This window comes from Schistocerca americana, chromosome 4 (genome assembly GCF_021461395.2).
Source record: "Schistocerca americana isolate TAMUIC-IGC-003095 chromosome 4, iqSchAmer2.1, whole genome shotgun sequence".
NCBI lineage: Eukaryota > Metazoa > Arthropoda > Insecta > Orthoptera > Acrididae > Schistocerca > Schistocerca americana.
In genome coordinates this window covers 436,548,349-436,566,753 of record NC_060122.1, presented here as the reverse complement: position 1 = coordinate 436,566,753, position 18,405 = coordinate 436,548,349, and the positions used below count along the sequence as shown (strand labels likewise).

At 44.2% G+C, this 18,405-nt stretch overlaps 1 protein-coding gene across 2 annotated transcripts in view; it reads left to right on the top strand.

Annotated features, from left to right (window-relative positions):
• Positions 1–18,405, top strand: part of LOC124612905 (leucine-rich repeat-containing protein 59-like) — an 82,873-nt gene that overhangs the window by 9,537 nt on the left and 54,931 nt on the right. For both annotated transcript variants that reach the window (XM_047141377.1, XM_047141378.1), the window contains exons 2-3: positions 9,463–9,640; positions 16,299–16,358. In XM_047141377.1, coding sequence (XP_046997333.1) covers positions 9,545–9,640; positions 16,299–16,358 — 156 coding nt within the window. In that variant the 5' untranslated portion in view covers positions 9,463–9,544. The remainder of the gene's footprint in view (positions 1–9,462; positions 9,641–16,298; positions 16,359–18,405) is intronic.

The window sequence follows — 18,405 nt, the reverse complement described above, 5'->3', positions numbered from 1 at the left end:
TGGTGACATCGTGTCCTTGCCACATTATACGGGTGGGGTCTCAGAGGCCTGCTCCAGATTTTGATACAGAATTTCCTGTTGCTCCGTACTTTCTGTGTCCCAAGTTGGTGCCTCCCATTCCCATCCCTCCCCCATCCCCCCCATATCCAGGAGAATGGGGTCCTGCACGGATTTGTATTGAGTGTGTCACTATTTTTAGTGGCCATTAATGGTCTAGCAGCAGCTGTAGGGCTGTCCGTCTCACTCTCTACGTATGCAGACGACTTCTGCATTTCGTACTGCTCCACCAGCACTGGTGCTGCTGAGTGGCACATACAGGGAGCCATGCACAAGACACAGTTGTGGGCTGTCGCCAACAGCTCCCAGTATGCAGCCGCTAAGTCACGTGTTATGCACTTCTGTCGGAGTCATACCATTCATAGTTCTCCTCAGCACCTGAACTACTGTTGCCTTTTTCCAACTGCGGCTGTTCATCTCTCGCATCAGTGGCCCAGGTCAGGGCTAACAAATGTGGTTCACGTGCAATCCCCTCTGTCTGCACTGGAGACCTTCTCTTTACCACCTCCCATCCAGGTCCATCCGCACACACTTCCGTGGTGTACACCTAGGCCGCAGATTCGTCTGGACCTTTCGCATGACCCTAAGCAGCAGCTCAGTTACTCCTGCCACTCTTCACTGTCGCTTTCTCTCGATTCTTGATGTTTTCCGGAGCTCTGAAGTGGTTTACACCGACGGCTCGATGGCTGATGGTCATGTTGGCTTTGCCTACATCCACAAAGACCATTTTGAACAACAGTCCTTGCCCAATGGCTGCAGTGTATTCACTGCAGAGCTGGTGGCAATCTCTCATGCGCTTCAGTATATCCATTCATGCCCCGGGAAATCGTTTCTTCTGTGTACTGAGCAGCCTACAAGCTATCGACCAGTGCTACCCTCACAATCCTTTGGAAGCTTCCATCCAGGAGTCCATCTGTGCGCTGGACCGGTCCCGTCATTCTGTAGTGTTTGTGTGGACCCCAGGACACATTGGCATCACAGGCAATGAACTTGCTGACAGGCTTGCCAAACAGGCTACACGGAAACCTCTTCTGGAGATGGGCATCTCTGAACCTGACCTGCGTTCTGACTTACGCCATAGTGTTTTGCGGCTTTGGGAGATGGAATGGCATAAACAGTACCCTGTTAATTAAGGAGACTGTCCCACTTTGACTGCCCAGCGATGAAATCTTAGGTTACCGAACTCGTTGCCGCTAATTTTGTCTGACAACGCCTCATCGGCTGATTTAGATCTACATTTTATTTGTGAGGGTGGGTTTTGTCATTTAATCTAAGTTTTAGCACGTGTCCTTTGTCCCTCTTTGTCCTCCACCCCCACATTTGTTGCCCTTCATCATTCTTGTGATTTTTCCTTTCATTCCGTTTTGAGTTGCCAGTCTCATTTGTTTTATTCTCACACTTGTGACATTGTTTTATTCAGAACAAGGGACTGATGAGCTCATAGTTTGGTCCCTTTCCCTCTCTTTTACTGCAACCAACCAACCAACCCACCCTGTACATAACATCAAATTTTTACTTGCATACCTTTCAACATCTGACATACAGACACATGTAATGTTGCTTTTACAAACTGGAAATTCAACAGTGTACTAGAATAATGTAAAAACACCTCCCAAGATTCAGATGGCACCCTAGTAATTACAGCCAACGAAGTATACTGATGTTAGACGAAAATTTTGTGGGAACAAGTTTTTCCCATCCAGTGGACAGAAAGTATCATTTTACCAGTATTGAAACCTGATAAAACTCCCACACTTTAGGCAGCTACAAACCAAGAACTTTAACAGCGATGCTATGCAAACTCCTGGAACAGATGGTAAGTTGCAGTCTCTGCTTGTGCCTGGAAACAATAAATTTGCTTTCACTGCTGACTTCAAAAGCCAGATCCACAACCAACCACCTGAATATGCTGACAAGGAGGCAGTCTAACTTCGGCACGTGGTCACAGTCGCCATGTACATACAGGAGGTATATGACACAATGTAGCAACAGCACATCTTAGCTACATTACATAGGTGAGGCTACTGAGGCTACCTACTAACGGTCATTAAAAATTTTTATCCCACCAGCATTTCTGAGTTAGAGTTGGTACGATCTGTAGTGAAGATTTTGTCGTGAGGGCTAGCCTGTTTGCAGTTGCCATAAGCAGAACTGCTGCTATCGTGAGAGCGAACATATTGTTTGTCTTGTATGTAGATGACTTCCACTCTGTGTCATCACCAGCAGAACATCACTTCAAATGACCATTTGGAAGACAAAATTATTGAGGCTTTCATGGCTACTTATTGACATGTTGCGTGATATTGCCTGTTGGATTTAATCTTGGGATCTTTGGAATCTTCGTCCAACATGTGGTTAATGATTTGTTCTGGAATTTTGCAACATTCCATTACGGTGGTGGTTCATACCAGTTTCTGTGCTATGTTCATTTCAGATAATAACAAGAACACATGGAAAGACAAAGTCAATTTTTATTCGATGATATACAGGGTGGTCCATTGATCATGACCGGGCCAAATATCTCACGAAATACGCATCAAACGAAAAAACTACAAAGAACGAAACTTGTCTAGCTTGGAGGGGGAAACCAGATGGTGCTATGGTTGGCCCGCTAGATGGCGCTGCCATAGGTCAAACAGATATCAACTGCGTTTTTTTTAATAGGAACCCTCATTTTTATTACATATTCGTGTAGTACGTAAAGAAATATGAATGTTTTAGTTGGACCACTTTTTTCGCTTTGTGATAAATGGCGCTGTAATAGTCACAAACATATGGCTCACAATTTTAGACGAACGGTTGGTAACAGGTAGGTTTTTTAAATTAAAATACAGAACGTAGGTATGTTTGAACATTTTATTTCGGTTGATCCAATGTGAGCAATGAGAACGCATGCTGTTACAGTGTGATTACCTGTAAATCCCACATTAATGCAATAAATGCTCAAATGATGTCCGTCAGCCTCAATGCATTTGGCAATACGTGTAACAACATTCCTCTCAACAGCGAGTAGTTCGCCTTCTGTAATGTTCGCACATTGTCAGGCGTTGTCAGCGGGTCACAATAGCAAATATCCTTCAACTTTCCCCTCGGAAAGAAATCTGGGGACGTCAGATCCGGTGAACGTGCGGGCCATGGTATGGTGCTTAAACGTCAATCCACCTGTCTTGAAATATGCTATTCAATACCACTTCAACCGCACGCGAGCTATGTGCCGGACATCCATCATATTGGAAGTACAACGCCATTCTGTCATGCAGTGAAACATCCTGTAGTAACATCGGTAGAACATTACATAGGAAATCAGCATACATTGCACCACTTAGATTGCCATTGATAAAATGGGGTCCAATTATCCTTCCTCCCATAATGCTGCACCATACATTAACCCGTCAAGGTCGCTGATGTTCCACTTGTCACAGCCATCGTGGATTTTCCGTTGCCCAATAGTGCATATTATGCCGATTTACGTTACCGCTGTTGGTGAATGCCGCTTCGACGCTAAATAGAATGCGTGCAAAAAATCTGTCATTGTCTCGTAATTTCTCTTGTGCCTAGTGGCAGAACTGTACATGACATTCAAAGTCTTCACCATGCAATTCCTGGTGCATAGAAATACGGTACGGGAGCTATCGATGTTGATGTAGCATCCTCAATGCCGACGTTTTTGAAATTCCTGATTCTCGCGCAATTTTTCTGCTACTGATGTGCAGATTAGCCGCGACAGCAGCTAAAACACCTACGTGGGCATCATCATTTTTTTGCAAGTCGTGGTTGACGTTTTCTTAAATAACATAACTATCCGGCGAACAGTCCGGACACTTGGTTGATGTCATCCAGGATACTGAGCAGCATACATAGCACACGCCTGTTGGGCATTTTGATCACAGTAGTCTCACATCAACGTGATATCGACCTTTTCCGCAATTGGTAAACGGTCCATTTTAACACGGGTAATGTATCGCGAAGCAAATACCCTCTGCACTGGTGGAATGTTACGTGATACCACGTACTTATACGTTTGTGACTATTACAGCACCATCTATCACAAAACGAAAAAAGTGGTCCAATTTAAACATTCGTATTTCTTTATGTACTACACGAATATGTAATAAAAAATTGGGGTTCGTATTTAAAAAAAACGCAGTTGATTTCCGTTTGATCTATGGCAGCGCCATCTAGCGGGCCAACCATAGTGCCATCTGGTTTCCCCCTTTAAACTAGATGAGTTTCGTTCTTTGTAGTTTTTTCGTTTGACGCTTATTTCGTGAGATATTTTACCCGGTCACTATCAGTGTACCACCCTGTATACCATCTGGGGGACAGTAGGTGTTGTCTGCCAACAGGGACCATGGTGACATAGCTTCCAGGGTGCCAACTGTGTCTACCCTTTAATAGGGAATGCTCACTTTCAGAAGAAAGCATGGTGCAAATGGGTGAAGCAATCAGGCAACCATGCCACAGAGACGCACTCGTGCTTCCTACAGCGAACTGAGCAAGTTTGAAAGGGGTCAAATTGTGGCCTTCTAAGTGGTGGTGGGAGGGTCCTTTTGGAGAATTGCCTTGCAATTTGTATGTGCTGCATCAGTTGTGTAATATTGCTGGTATCAGTGGCCACTTGAACATTCTCACCCCTATAGACAAGGTTCTGGACTCCATGCAGCACAGATGCCAGGATCATTGTAAGGGCAATAGTGGAAAATCGTAACAACTACCACAGCGCACATGAGAGGGTGTGTGAGCCCAGATATGTCAACATGAACTCTTGCAAACTGGTAATTAGCAGTGAGACTACAGGCGCACACACACCCCTAGTCCGTCTTCCAGTCCCACCACAGCATCGAAGTGCATGGCTCGGCTGGTGCTGTCGGAGGATCACTTGGAAGCTGGAATGGTGCGCTGTGGTCTTCAGCGATGAAAGCAGATTCTGCCTGTATGCAAGTGATGATTGTTTGCACATAAGACACAGACCTGGTGAGTGCTGCCTCATTGAGTGCATTGTCGCAATTCACACTGACCCCACCCCAGGCCTTATGGGCTGCGGTGCGATAAGCTACAACTCTCATTCACCTTTGGTGTTTCTTCAGAGGATGCTAACCCGCTCTTGGTACATGCAGAACATTGTTAGACCTGTCTCTTGCCGTTATTGCAACAGGGACATGATGTGTTGTTCCAACAGGATTATGCTCACCTATAAATTGCCTGTGAAACTCATCATGCTTTTCAATACGTGCAGTTATTTCCCTGATCAGCACGATCTCTGGATTTGTCTCCAAATGAGCATGTGTGGGTTACGATGGGATGAGAAATGACTCATGACTTGTCAACCAACAACTCACAGAACTATGCGAACACGTCAAGCAGACATAGCAACTGGATTTCAAGGTACATAATCAAGATTTAAGATATTGACAGGGAAAAATAGCAATTAAGCAGAAATTACTGAAACAGAAAAATCAAACACACATTCACACAAGCAAGCACACCTAATTCGCACATGATAACTGTCACTGGCTGCTGTGGCCATAATACAACTGTCGCATTAAATGAAAATAGTAATCTGGAGTGGAGTGAGGAAGGGGCATGGATAGCAGTGTAAGGGTGGGAGGAGAGAAAAGTGCTGTCTATGTAGTGTGCACGGACTATATGGTGGGAGGACAAGGCTTCCAGGTGCAGCATTAGGAGGCAGTGGGAGAGGGTGGGGGTGGGGAATGGTAAAGAAGAAGAACAGAATAGGAGGAAAGACTGGTGTGTGCATTGGCACAGATGTGCACATAAGTGAAGTGATGTATATAGGGAGGAGATGAATTGTCAGAGATGGTGGAAAGGATGAGGGCGGGGAAATTTCGTGAGCAGGGATTGTGTTGTACAGACAACTCCCATCTGCTCAGTTCAGAAAAATCTGGTGGTGGATGGGCGGATCCTTATAGCTCAAGTTGTGAAGCAGCCACTGAAATCAAGCATGTTATGTTCAGCTGCATGTTGTACCACAGGATGGTCCACTTTGCTCGTGGCTGCAGTTTGGTGGTGGCTATTCTTCCTGATGGACAGCTAGTTGGTAGACACATAAATATAAAAAACTGTGCATTGACTGCAGCAGAGCTGGTATATGATAGGGCTGCTTTCACAGGTGGCTTGGATTCTGATGGGGTAGGATAAGCCTGTGACAGGACTGGAATAGGAAGTATTGGATGAGTGGACTAGGCAGGTATTGCACATGGGTTTTCTACAGGGATATGATTCCTGTGGCTTGGTTTGTTATTCTCAGAGGTGTAGGGATGAACTAGGACGTTGTGGAGGCCTTTAGGAGGCTCGGGTAGGATATTGGGTAGGATGTCTCTTGTTTCAGGGTATGATGATAGATAAACAAAGTCCTGAGGAAGGATGTGGTTCATTAGTTCCAGTCCAGGCTTTTATTGGGTGACATAGGGGCACTCCATTATAACTACTTCTTGGCAGTGGTGGGAGGATTGGGGCTGTGTGGGGATATGCCACAGGAAGTCTGTTTGTGGACTAGGTCTGGGGGATAGTGCCTGAATGTAAAGACCTTTGTGAGGCCTTCGGCATAATGGACAAGGTAGTTCTTGACACTGCAGGTATGCTATCCCCAGGTGGGCAGGCTGTATGAGAGGGATTCTTTGGTGTAGAAATGATGGCAGCTATCGAAATGCATTAGAGAAGAGGTGGTCAACATCCAGGACGGTGGTGGCATGCTGGGTTCATGAGAACCAGGTGATGGAGATGGGAGAGAAGGTATTGAGGTTGTGAAGGAATGAGGATAGGATAGGATGTCTTGGCACTGAATCCAGATCATGCAAGATATCATCAGTGAACTTGACCTAGACCAGGGTTTGAGGTTTCGGGAGGCGAGGAATGTTTCCTTAAATAGCCCATAAACAGGTTGGCATGGGAAGGTGTCATGCAGGTGCCCACAGCTGTGATGTAAATTTGAGTGTATACTTTCCTTTCAGAAGAGAAGTAGTTATGAGTTAGGATAAAATTGGTAAGGTGTATGAGGAATGAGGTAGAGGGTTTTGAGCCTGAAGGACACTTGGGAAGATAATGTTATGGAATGGCAAGATGTTAGGCATGAGGAATGTTGCTGTATAGGGAAGTGGCTTCAACAGTGACAAGTAGGAATCCAGGAAGTAAAAGGGTGGGGATTGTGGAGAGTACCTCTATTTTGACAGCTACCATACCTTACACACTAAAAAGTTCTTCCATACAGCCTGGCAACGGCGTGTAGTCATCCAATACCATTCTGGACTGGAAAATCTGAACCACTTCTCGTTAGGGCTTTATCTATCATCATCGCTGAAATGGAGACATCCTACCCAAGATCTTTCCCATCCTTTCTAAAGTGGTGTTCATTGCCCACCCAACCTTCACAACATCCTAATCCATCCCTATGCCACTCACAATCTCAACTCCTTGCCACAGGCATCATATCCTGTGGAGACCTAGGTGCAAGACCCGCCCAATCCACCCACCCAGCACTTCCTATTCCAGTCCCATCACAGGCTTACCTAACTCCATAAGAAGCCATGCCACCTGTGAAAGCAGCCATCATGAGATGGTACCACATGCAGCTGAACGTAACATGCTTGATTTCACTTGTTTCACTACCCGGGGCACCTGGATCCTCCCCTTCACCAGCAACTTGTCTGAACTGCACAGGTTGGAGTTATCCTTACAACACATTGTTCGCTCTCGAAATTATCCCAGTCTCAACCTACTGTCCCCACAGACTCCACCGAAGAGTTGCCACCCCCTCTGTCCTGTCACCTCTTCCCAATTCACATCCATTCATTCTCATTGTGTGCCACTCTCTGCCACTGTGTCTATTGGTCTTTCCCCCTCATTCTCTTCTCACCTTTCCCAATCATTCTCCCCCCCCCTCACTGCCCCCCCTCCCCCTCACTGCCCCCCCTCCCCCCCAACCCCACTCCCCCACAGCCTCCTGACACTGCACATGGCAGCCTCGTCCTGCTGCCATCTAGTTTCTGCACACTCCTCCTGGCAGCGCTCCTCTCTCCCCTTGCCTGCACCCAGTAATCTGTCCCCCTTTCTCACCCCCACTCCAGCTTTTTGCTTTTGTTCGATGCAACAGTTGCATTCTGGCTGTAGTGGCCAGAAATAGTGTCATGTATGCATGACATGTGCTTGCTTGCTTCTGTGCTGTGTGTGTGTGTGTGTGTGTGTGTGTGTGTGTGTGTGTGTGTTTCTTTTCTGTAAAAGGCTTTGGCTGAAAGCTCATTGTTTAAGAGTCTTTGCATTGTGCCTGTCTGCACTTCAACGTGTGAACATTATGATGGTTTGTGCCGTGAAATGTAAAGGAACAGTTTCGTATTGTAGAATAGGCTTCTTTTTACAGTCAGGCTTCTTGTTGCAATCACATTCCTAAATTCAAAGAAGAATAACTGTTGACACGACGACAGATCAATTCTTCATCAGTACACAGGGGAGCTTTGCTATTGGCTGTGAGAGTAATAATGTAAGCAGCAGTGATATATCATATGACACCGAGTCCTGTCAACAGCAGCATTTCTAAATGACTGGCCTTAGTCTTCTGTTACATTTGTGGTGCGTGCAGTTTAACATCTAGATTTTTTAATGTAAGTAGTAGCAGGGACATGTACATGGAGCTGCTTTCTTCACCTTACAGTTAGCTCACAGCTTGTGCTAAACATTGCTGACTATTTTTACAGGACGAGAACTATGGTACTCAAAGCCACCTTTTAGTTGTTACTTTCTTAATTTGGGACGCTATATTTTAACTCACATATAATAAGAATGGCTCTGAGCACTATGCGACTTAACTTCTGAGGTCATCAGTCGCCTAGAACTTAGAACTAATTAAACCTAACTAACCTAAGGACATCACACACATCCATGCCCGAGGCGGGATTCGAACCTGCGACCTTTGCGGTCGCTCGGTTCCAGACTGTAGCGCCCAGAACCGCACGGCCACTCCAGCCGGCTCACATATAATACATATAATTTATTTTAGTATGTGTCTTGTGGTTGTCCTTCAAAGTGTTCAGTGTAAGGTGCTTTGTTACATGCTATAGTTCTTGTAGATGAATGTGAATATAAAGTAACTGAAACATTATCCTAATTATTGACTGCTGTGAGATAAGGATATAACGATTAATGAGTAATATTGCTTGGTTTTTTATCAAATATTTGGCACCCTAACTTAAAGCTGTGCACATACTGATTTTATCTAGTGGATTCTTAACAAAGCTAAAGCTCTGTGTGTTGCACTTTTTTTTCCTTCTACTGGTGTTAGTTGTTATATTATCTCAGATAACACAGCTAGATTATTTTAAAAAAAATATATTTTAAATATATTTGAACAGTTGAGTTTATATACATAATACAATTAATAACATTTCTTTGCAGATATCATCTTTTGCTGACTGTTTCTGCTGACAGGAAATTCTAGAATCCTTCTGAGGATTTCATTACTGTTCAGACTGATAAAATGCCTGGAAAAAAACTAAATCTGCGTGATCGGTTGGAAGATGACCAGTTGGACCTTAGTATGTCTGATTTAGACGAAGTACCAGTCCGTGAAATAGTAAGTGAGGGCAATCTGTATAACCATTGACGACTTGTTAATAGCTTATTTTTAATTTGTAAATCCATTCATAGCTATTTGTATTTGCCCTGCGTAGTATATTACTGCTGCAGCAGTAGGTCACTCATTTTTAAATGAAACAATAAAACTTACATGATTTATAGCCTCTCATGCCTACTAGATGATTTCAATGGTGCTGCCAGAAGTGGAGAAAATCGGCACTAGTTGAAAGTTAGTCATTTGTCTCCAAGCACGGTCAAAGTCAGGCTGCCCCTAGATGCAAAGTATTACTGTAAACATTGTTAGTGGTGATGGTGCCAACATTGTGGGAAGCAGCTGATGCTACCCCTCCCCGCCAGAGGGTCCACAACTGTTTTGTGGATACGTGCGTGGCGTGCGCAGTACCCCGAGCTCGTGCAGCTGTTTTTCCTCCTGGGCTGCATACCTTCCTTTTCCACATTCCTCCCCGTCCCCGATCCTTCCCTCCCCCCTTCCCCTTCCCCTTCCCCTTCTGTCTCCCTTTGGGAGTATGTTTTTGTGCCTACATCCAGAGACGGGCACTTGTGAATGAATGAAGTGGTTTCTATTCTTTTATCTCTACAGTTTAAATTATCTGTCCTTACTTTGTCCTTCTCTTTTCGTGATTTTTCTCTTTACCTTCTTCGCTGCGGTGTTTGAGAATTCTTCTTTTCTTTCCCTTCCTTTGTTCCTCCCTTTTTCTTTCTTTCCTCTGTGTGTGTGTGTGTGTGTGTGTGTGTGTGTGTGTGTGTGTCTGAAGGCCGACCCGTGTGTTCCCACGTGTAACTCGTGACGGCGTAACACGTAATTCCCCATTTTGGGTAGTCAAGTAAGACACGTACGTACCCCCTGGTAAAGGCCAGGCCCAGGGAGAGGTGATTACCCGAGCTGGTACCTTCCAAACATGCCGATTGGTTCCTTCGTTCGTTTCTTGAGAGTTGTGATCTGAGGTGTGGACAATCACCTAAGGTAGGAGTGCCCTCAGAGGTGGCACCCACTAGGAAGGAGTGCACCATCGGAGACGCCGGTAATCATGGGAGATACTTGCGCAATGGTTTCTTCTGCTTCTACAACTTCTGCCCACCAGAGAAAGCTAGACGACTCTCAGCCACAGAAAATTCTTCCATCAGTGACAAATTTCCTAGTTGTTCCTTGGTCTGACGAAGGTCAAGACTTCTCAACAGTAAACCCTTTCATTATTCAGAAAGGCATCAACGCAATTGCAGGTCCTGTAAAGTCTTGTTCCCGGTTACGGAATGGTATCTTGTTATTAGAAAGACATTGCCCTCCACGCACAGAAATGGCTTTGAACTACACTGCTACACACCTTCCTGTAGCACACCATACTTTAAACTCATCGCGTATTTTATACAAGATCACTCGACGGAGTATCAAATGAGGGCATTCAAATTACCTGTCTGATCAGGGAGTAATGGCTGTACATCGCATAATGAAAAGGGTTGAAAAGGAATTGGTACCGACATGCGTTCTCTCCTTGATGTTTGACAAAGTTCAACTTCCATAGAACATTAAAGTCGGATATGAGATAATTTCAGTTCGCCTTACATCCACAACTCTACATGTTGCTATCAGTGTCAGAGGTTTAATCGTACCAGCCAGTCATGTTCCAGTACGGCCAAATGCGTTACCTGTGGCACGCCCGTGAGGGTGATAGTTCACCCCCATCCCCCTGTTGCATCAACTGTAGGAGTGACCATGCTGCTTCCTCTAGAGATTGCTCTATTTTTAAAGATGAAGGAATTATTCAGGAAATCCTTTGCTGTTTGTAAGTTATTCGCCAGTAGAAAGCCCACTGTTTTCCCAGCAGGTAAATATAGCGCTGTCCTCACCTCTCCTCGACCTACTAAGGAGGTATTCACACGGACTAGCTATCTCACCCTTAACACCATGGTCGTTAGATCGCCTAGCCCAAAGATCACCAGTTCAGCCTCCCCACTATCACCCGCTCTCTCTAAGGCTCAACCTTCATCGGCTCCTGCGAAATCACGGGCCCCAAAATCGGACACCCTGATTTCCACAAAAGAGCCTACTCGTGAAGATTTCTTACGTACCCGGACCTCACAATCCTCAACTCCTGCATGTCAACATCCTGCTTCCAAGAAGGCTCATAAAAAAAAAAAAAAAAAAAAAAAAAAAAAAAAAACACAGTTCCTCTCCTTCAACGCCACAGCATGCCTCTTCTACAGCGCCATCCAGTGGTAACCCCCCTCGGCTGTCTTCTGCGTCATCGAGACACGCCACTGGTGGCAGGAGCTGCCCCCGAACACACCACTGGTGGTAGGAGCTACCCCCGAACAACTGTTGGATCAGGATTTTCTGCCTTTGGCTGAATGCCATTCCTTGGCGCTGGCCACCGGCTTTCAGCGGTCGCTGAGTTGACGGCAACTGTGGTGAGATTTTTCCTTTTTTTGTCCACCTTAAGTGATTATCCATTAGAATATCTGCAGAATTTGCTCCAATCGGAATGAACTGTCGGTCCTCTTATGATTCTACTCCCCGGTCATCTTCTGTCTTCAGGAAACATAGCTACATCCCTGTGATCGCTTTGTCTTCCCTCATTTCCAATCAGTCTGGTTTTATCTCCCCTCTGTTGCTGGCACTCCGGCACATGGGGACTTATGATTCTTCTCCTTGATACTATCCATTATCACCCACTCCACTTACACAGTTCCTTCCAAGCTGTCGCTGTACATCTTTCCCTTTCCGGATTCACTTTCTCTCTTTGTACCATATACGTTCCATCGTCCACACCAATGGCAACAGCCGATCTCCTTCGCCTCCGTGGTCAGCTCTCGCTCCTCTATTTGTTGGTTGGGGACCTAAACGCCCACCACCTGCTTTGGGGACCTCCACGTCCTTGCCCAAAAGGCTCTCTATTGATTAACCTCTTCCACCAAGTGGACCTTGTTTGCCTCAACTCTGGGGAATCTACAATTTTGTGTGCCTCCACGTCAACCTACTCTCATTTGCACCTTTCAGTCAGTACTGTTCGGTTAGCTTGGCGCTTTGAATGGTTTGCTCTTGCTGATATACACTTGAGTGACCATTTTCCATGTGTCCTTCGATTACAGCCACAACTGCCATCTGTGCGCCCAAGACACTGGAAATTTTCCTGAGCCAATTGGACACTTTTCTCCTCTCTAGCAACATTTGATGACCATCAATTTCCTCGCATTGACAATCGGGTCACTCAAGCTACGGAAGATATTCCTACAGCCGTGGAACGTTCAATACCTTGTACCTCCCCTTTGCCCCGGTGCTCCCCCATTTCCTTGGTGGAACGAGATGTGGCGTGACGCAATACGCGAGCGGAGACATGCTCTTCACATTTTCCGCCACCATCCTACGTTGGACAACTGTATTTTACGTGCGTGATGCCATCGCATCATATGTGATAGCAAGAAGGAAAACTGGGACTTCTTTACCAGTTCCTTTTATACCTTCACTCCCTCATTAGTTGTTTGGAGTCAAATTCGACAGATGTCCAGCACATTCAGTTTTTCCCCGACATCTGGGCTAACTGTTACGCAGGATACCTTAGTGGACCCAGTCACCATCTGTAACTCATTGGATCGACATGTTGCTGTGATTCCAAGCTCTTCAAGTTACCCACCCGCCTCTCTCCTGAAGAAACGGGAAGTGGAAGACCGACCTCTTGCTTTTTTGTCTCAAAATCCTGAAAGCTGTAATGCCGTTTTTTCTAAGCAGGAACTCAGACATGCATTCTCCTCCTCTCGCTCTTCTGCTCCGGGATCGGGTGGTATACATGTCCAAATGTGGCTGCATCTCTCATACCCTAGCCTGTGCTACCATCTTTGACTTTATAATTGACTGTGGGTCGCCAGTACCTTCCCCAGAAGGTGTCGGGAAGCTAACGTCATTCCTGTTCCAAAACCTGGGAAGGACAAACATTTCCCCTGCAGCTATCACCCAATCTCTCTCACAAGTAGTGTTTGTAATGTTTTGGAGTATATGGTAAATTGCCGTTTAGGCTGGTGGCTGGAGTCCCGAAACCTTTTAACAACTACCCAATGCAGTTTCTAAAAGCATTGTTCTGCAGTTGACCATCTAGTTGCTCTCTCCACTTATATCATGGATAATTTTCTCAGGAAATGCCAAATGGTAACTATATTTTTTGCCCTGGAGAGGGCATACGATACCTGTTGGAGGACAGGCACCCTCTGCTCTCTGTTCCCTTGGGGCTTTTGAGGTTGGCTACCCCTTTTTGTCCATGAATTTATGTGTGGGCGAACACTAGTCTATCCCGTACTTTCTCCCAAGGAAACGGGATGCCCCAGGTATCCGTGCTAAGTGTTGCACTGTTTGACATTGCCATAAATCCAGTTATAGATTATCTCCTTCCCGAATGCCTCAGGCTCCCTTTTTGTCGATGATTCTGCAATCTTCTACAGCTCTCAACGGACCAGCCTTCCTGAACATTGTCATCAAGGACGTCTCGATCGCCTCCACTCATAGAGCATCAAAACCGGCTTCTGATTTTCTCACAGTAAGACCATCTGTGTAAATTTTTACTGTCGTACAGAGTTTTTTCCACCTTCCCTACTTCTAGGCCATTCGCGGATGTCGCCAAATTTTTGGGACTAATGTTTGACAAAAAACTGTGCTGGTCTTCCCACGTTTCATATCTTTTGGTTTGCTGTCTGCGATCCCTCAACACCCACCATGTTTTGAGTGGTACCTCCTGGAGAGTGGACCGAGTGGTCCTGCTCCACATATGTCACACCTTAGTGCGCTCGAAATTGGACTATGGAAGCATAGTTCACTCCTCTGAACAACTGTCTATTCTTCAGTGTCTAGATTCTGTCCACCACCATGGATTGCGTTTAGCATCTGGAGCTTTTTACACTAGCCCTATGGAGAGCCTTTATGCTGAGACTGCTGAACCTGTGCTGTCCAATCGGTGAGCTGGCCTTCTGAGTCCTTACCTAGTCATCTGTCTTTCATGCCTGCTCATCTGACCCAAGCCAACCAAGCCCCTTCTTTTTATGCCTCCTTTGATGTAGGGTATGCAGGGAGCCCTTCCTCTGTACTAACACTGGGAGTCCACTTCCATCAACGGCTACATTCACTTTCCTTCCAATTTCCTAATATAGTCTTGACAAATGGGGCTACAACGCCATCTTGGTTTCGCCATGGGACGTGCCTTCTCCGTGACCTTTGTCAGCTTCTCAAGGATAGTACCCTACCTCCATGCCACTATAGTTTATCATCGGGCTTTTGCTGCTCTCTGCTCTATGTGCACAAATGGAGGATGCCACCTTTATTTACATTGACAGCTCCAAGACAGTCTTTGCTGTCAGGAGGGTCTGTATTATTGACAACACCCCTATTAGGTTTTGGCTTCCTGACCAGTGTTATGTTTTTACTGCAGAGCTTTACGCTGTTCTCCAGGCTGTCCAATGCATCCATCACCATCAGCGGATGAAGTATGTTATATGCTCGGACTTGCTCAGCTCTCTTTTCAACCTCCAAGCTCTTTATCCTGTCCCCCATCTGGTCCACTTGGAGGGCACCTCTGTGGCATTCCTCTGGATCCCAGGGCATATTGGTATACGCAGAAATGAGGCAGCCAGTATAGCGGCAAAGGCTGCTGTCTCTCTTTTCTTGGCCCGCTGTTCGCATGGTTTCCTTTGTGATCTACAGAGTGTTTCATGTCGTTGTGTTGCTCTATTATGGCACACACATTAGTCTGCACTTCAGGATGATAAATTATGGAACATAAAACCGCTTCCTCCCAGCTTTGACTTCGGGAGGAGGTAATTTTAACTAGACTCCAGATCGGGCACTGTCTTTTTAGCCATTGACATCCTTTGACGATCCTCCCCTGCTTTGTCCCCGTCTGCTCTTAATCATGGATGGTGAGACACCTTTTACTTCAGTGGCCCTATTTTAATCCGCTACACTCCCATTTACAGCTGTCGCCTGATATATCTTTCCTTTTAGCAGATGATGTGCTCTCAGCCGATTGCGTCTTTGAATTTATAAGTGTTAGTGGGATGACATCGGTCATTTGAAGCTCTTTTTGGAGAAACAACCCCCCTTCAATAGCACTTTTCTAAGATTTCCTTCTGTTTTTAGTTTCCCTCTTCCTGGAGTTTCAATCCCGTTGCTACTGATTTAAATTCTTGTTTTTACCGTTCACTAAACCACAGAATGGACACTTATGACCCCCCCCCCCCCCCCCCCCCACTGCTCCTCTCCCCTTGGCAGTCCTGATGCAGGGGCATGGTACCCCTCCTGCCTTTCCCAACAACCACCACTTGAACTTGAATCATCAACTTATTGTGGACAATCAGTACTGTTACATTAAGTGTAAGGGCTGTGGCTGCAAACAAACTGTTTCCATTTAATTTACTAATTTTAAATGTCACACACATGACTTGTCACCTTGTGAAACAAATTTTGTCAAGATTCAATTGCTTTATGTGTTTCAAAGTTATTATTGTTTGTGTGGTTCCATTATTTATGAAAAGAGGTGTGTGCACTTCCTGTAGTGGTGATATTTAGTGTAGGTTAACTGGCATTGAGGCCTGAACAGATGGTAGTATAGTAATTGTTTTTCTACATACAAACTGTTTTAAAATGTCCTCTTTTCCAGGCACAAATCAAGAAGGCAACATCATTGGACCTTTCCAATAATAGGATTACAACACTGGGAGTAAGTGCTTCATACATAGTGTAATATTAGATTAATAATCAGTACTTGAATGTGATTTACTGTTTTCTTGTAAATTGCGTTTATTTAAGAAGCTTTGCAATTATATAAGATGCCATGTTTCTGATACATTAATCATAATTTCATACACACTAATTACAGTGAAACATCTATTTTATGTTTTCACGGGATCCAGACTTAAAAATCGTAAAATTGAGGAAAATGTAGAATTGAGGAAAATGTCAAAACCCCCAAAACATGAGCAGAAACATATATAATTGACATATATGATTAAAAATTGTAATCCTCACCAATACATTGTATAAAACCTGTATAAGTGAAGGAAAGTAAATGCACAATACAACGTTTATACAATAATTTTTGGTAATGAATTTCATCAGTCCTTTTAAAAAAATGCAGATGTGTAACAGCAAGTAAAAACTCATCAAAAAATTGAAATGGGTATCTGGGTACAGACATGCTATGACAGCAAATTATACATAAAAACATGTGTTTTTGCTCCTTTGTGTTAACCCAGAAAAAAAAAGCAAAAATTGATGAACATGGTGAGTTAAACCGAAAGCTATGAAGTACAGCGAGAGGCTTCAAAATCTAACATGTACGGGTGTGTGTTTTCTTACTGCAGCCAGTGGCGGTTAAATAGCATCTTGCAGACGTAAAGCCGCATACACACTAAGCTTGAAACATGTTTTTCAAAACATGTGTCCAGCTACTTGATGTGAACACTGTTTGGAAACATCTTTTGAAGCAAGGTGCAGTGTCATCAACAGTTAGTGGTAACTATAGCTGCTTGCAATCCATCAGAGGGCAGTGCACAACCTGTTAATGGGTCATCTGCACTGGAGTTTTATTGCACACCGCTGCTTTATGCCCTTTCATAAACGACTCTGCATAAAACTGCAGCTACATTTGGCAGATTATTGAGAAAGACTGCGTAGAAAAAGGAAATAAGGTTGTTTGTCGTAGCTCATTTCAAAATGTGAAATAATACTCAAGGTTCTGGAGTGAATCTCCTATTGACAAAAAATTAACATCATGTCTCGTTGTAATTGCTTTCCTGATTAATTTTTTTTTTAAAAAAAAGGTAATGATGATACCATATTTGCCAGAAATTCAAGATTGTTAGGTGATATCCAGGTGAAATTATGAAAACTAGAGCTGTCTTCCATATTTAGTTCCCATATGTAGCAAGTTTTTCCCACCAGTTGTTCTGTAATGTTTTTGCTAACCAAAGATGATGACTGTATGCAAACCAACAAATTGATTTCAAATGACAACTAATTTTATCTACCAACTGCTATACAAACTAATTTAGCTACCAACTACAGTACAAACTCTCCATCAAAATAATATCATAGTTAAAAACTAATTACAAAATTCTTTAATAGATGTAACCTTATTCTGTAAAACTATGTTACACTGAGAGATGCTTATCGTCTTCAGATCACAAGTCACAATAAATAAATAAAAAAAGGATGAATGATGGTGATATCTTTCATTTTGTTTCCATGAACCTTCGAGTATTAATAATGCAGCAGCACATATTGAAGTTCCTTGTCTCTAGACATGACGTGGCAGACAACACGAAAACAATACAAGAAATAGCATTGCAGATGATGCGAATACACTGAGAAATCTTTGCTGCAAGTTTGAACACAAACAGAGACAAGAAACAAAGATGGAAACAGATGTGAAACAGTGTAGGAAATAATATTCTTAAGAGAAACATGTTTCCAGTGGAAGTGTGGACGCAGCTTTACACTACTTATTGCACTGGTGGGCTTTCAACTATCGGCTATTATGAGCACCTGTGAACAAACTGTCTGAACCGTGGGCATTTCGATTATTCATTTCCATCGAAGTGTGTGACGTATGTGTGCAGTATGCCTTCTCAAACCAATGCTGTATTGAAAGCCATATTACAAATTCCTTGCACTTATCATTAAATGCCAGTTAATAAAGCATCAACGATTTAAGGCTTCAAAAAATTTTATAACAACTAATTGACAATACAAAATACAGATGAGCA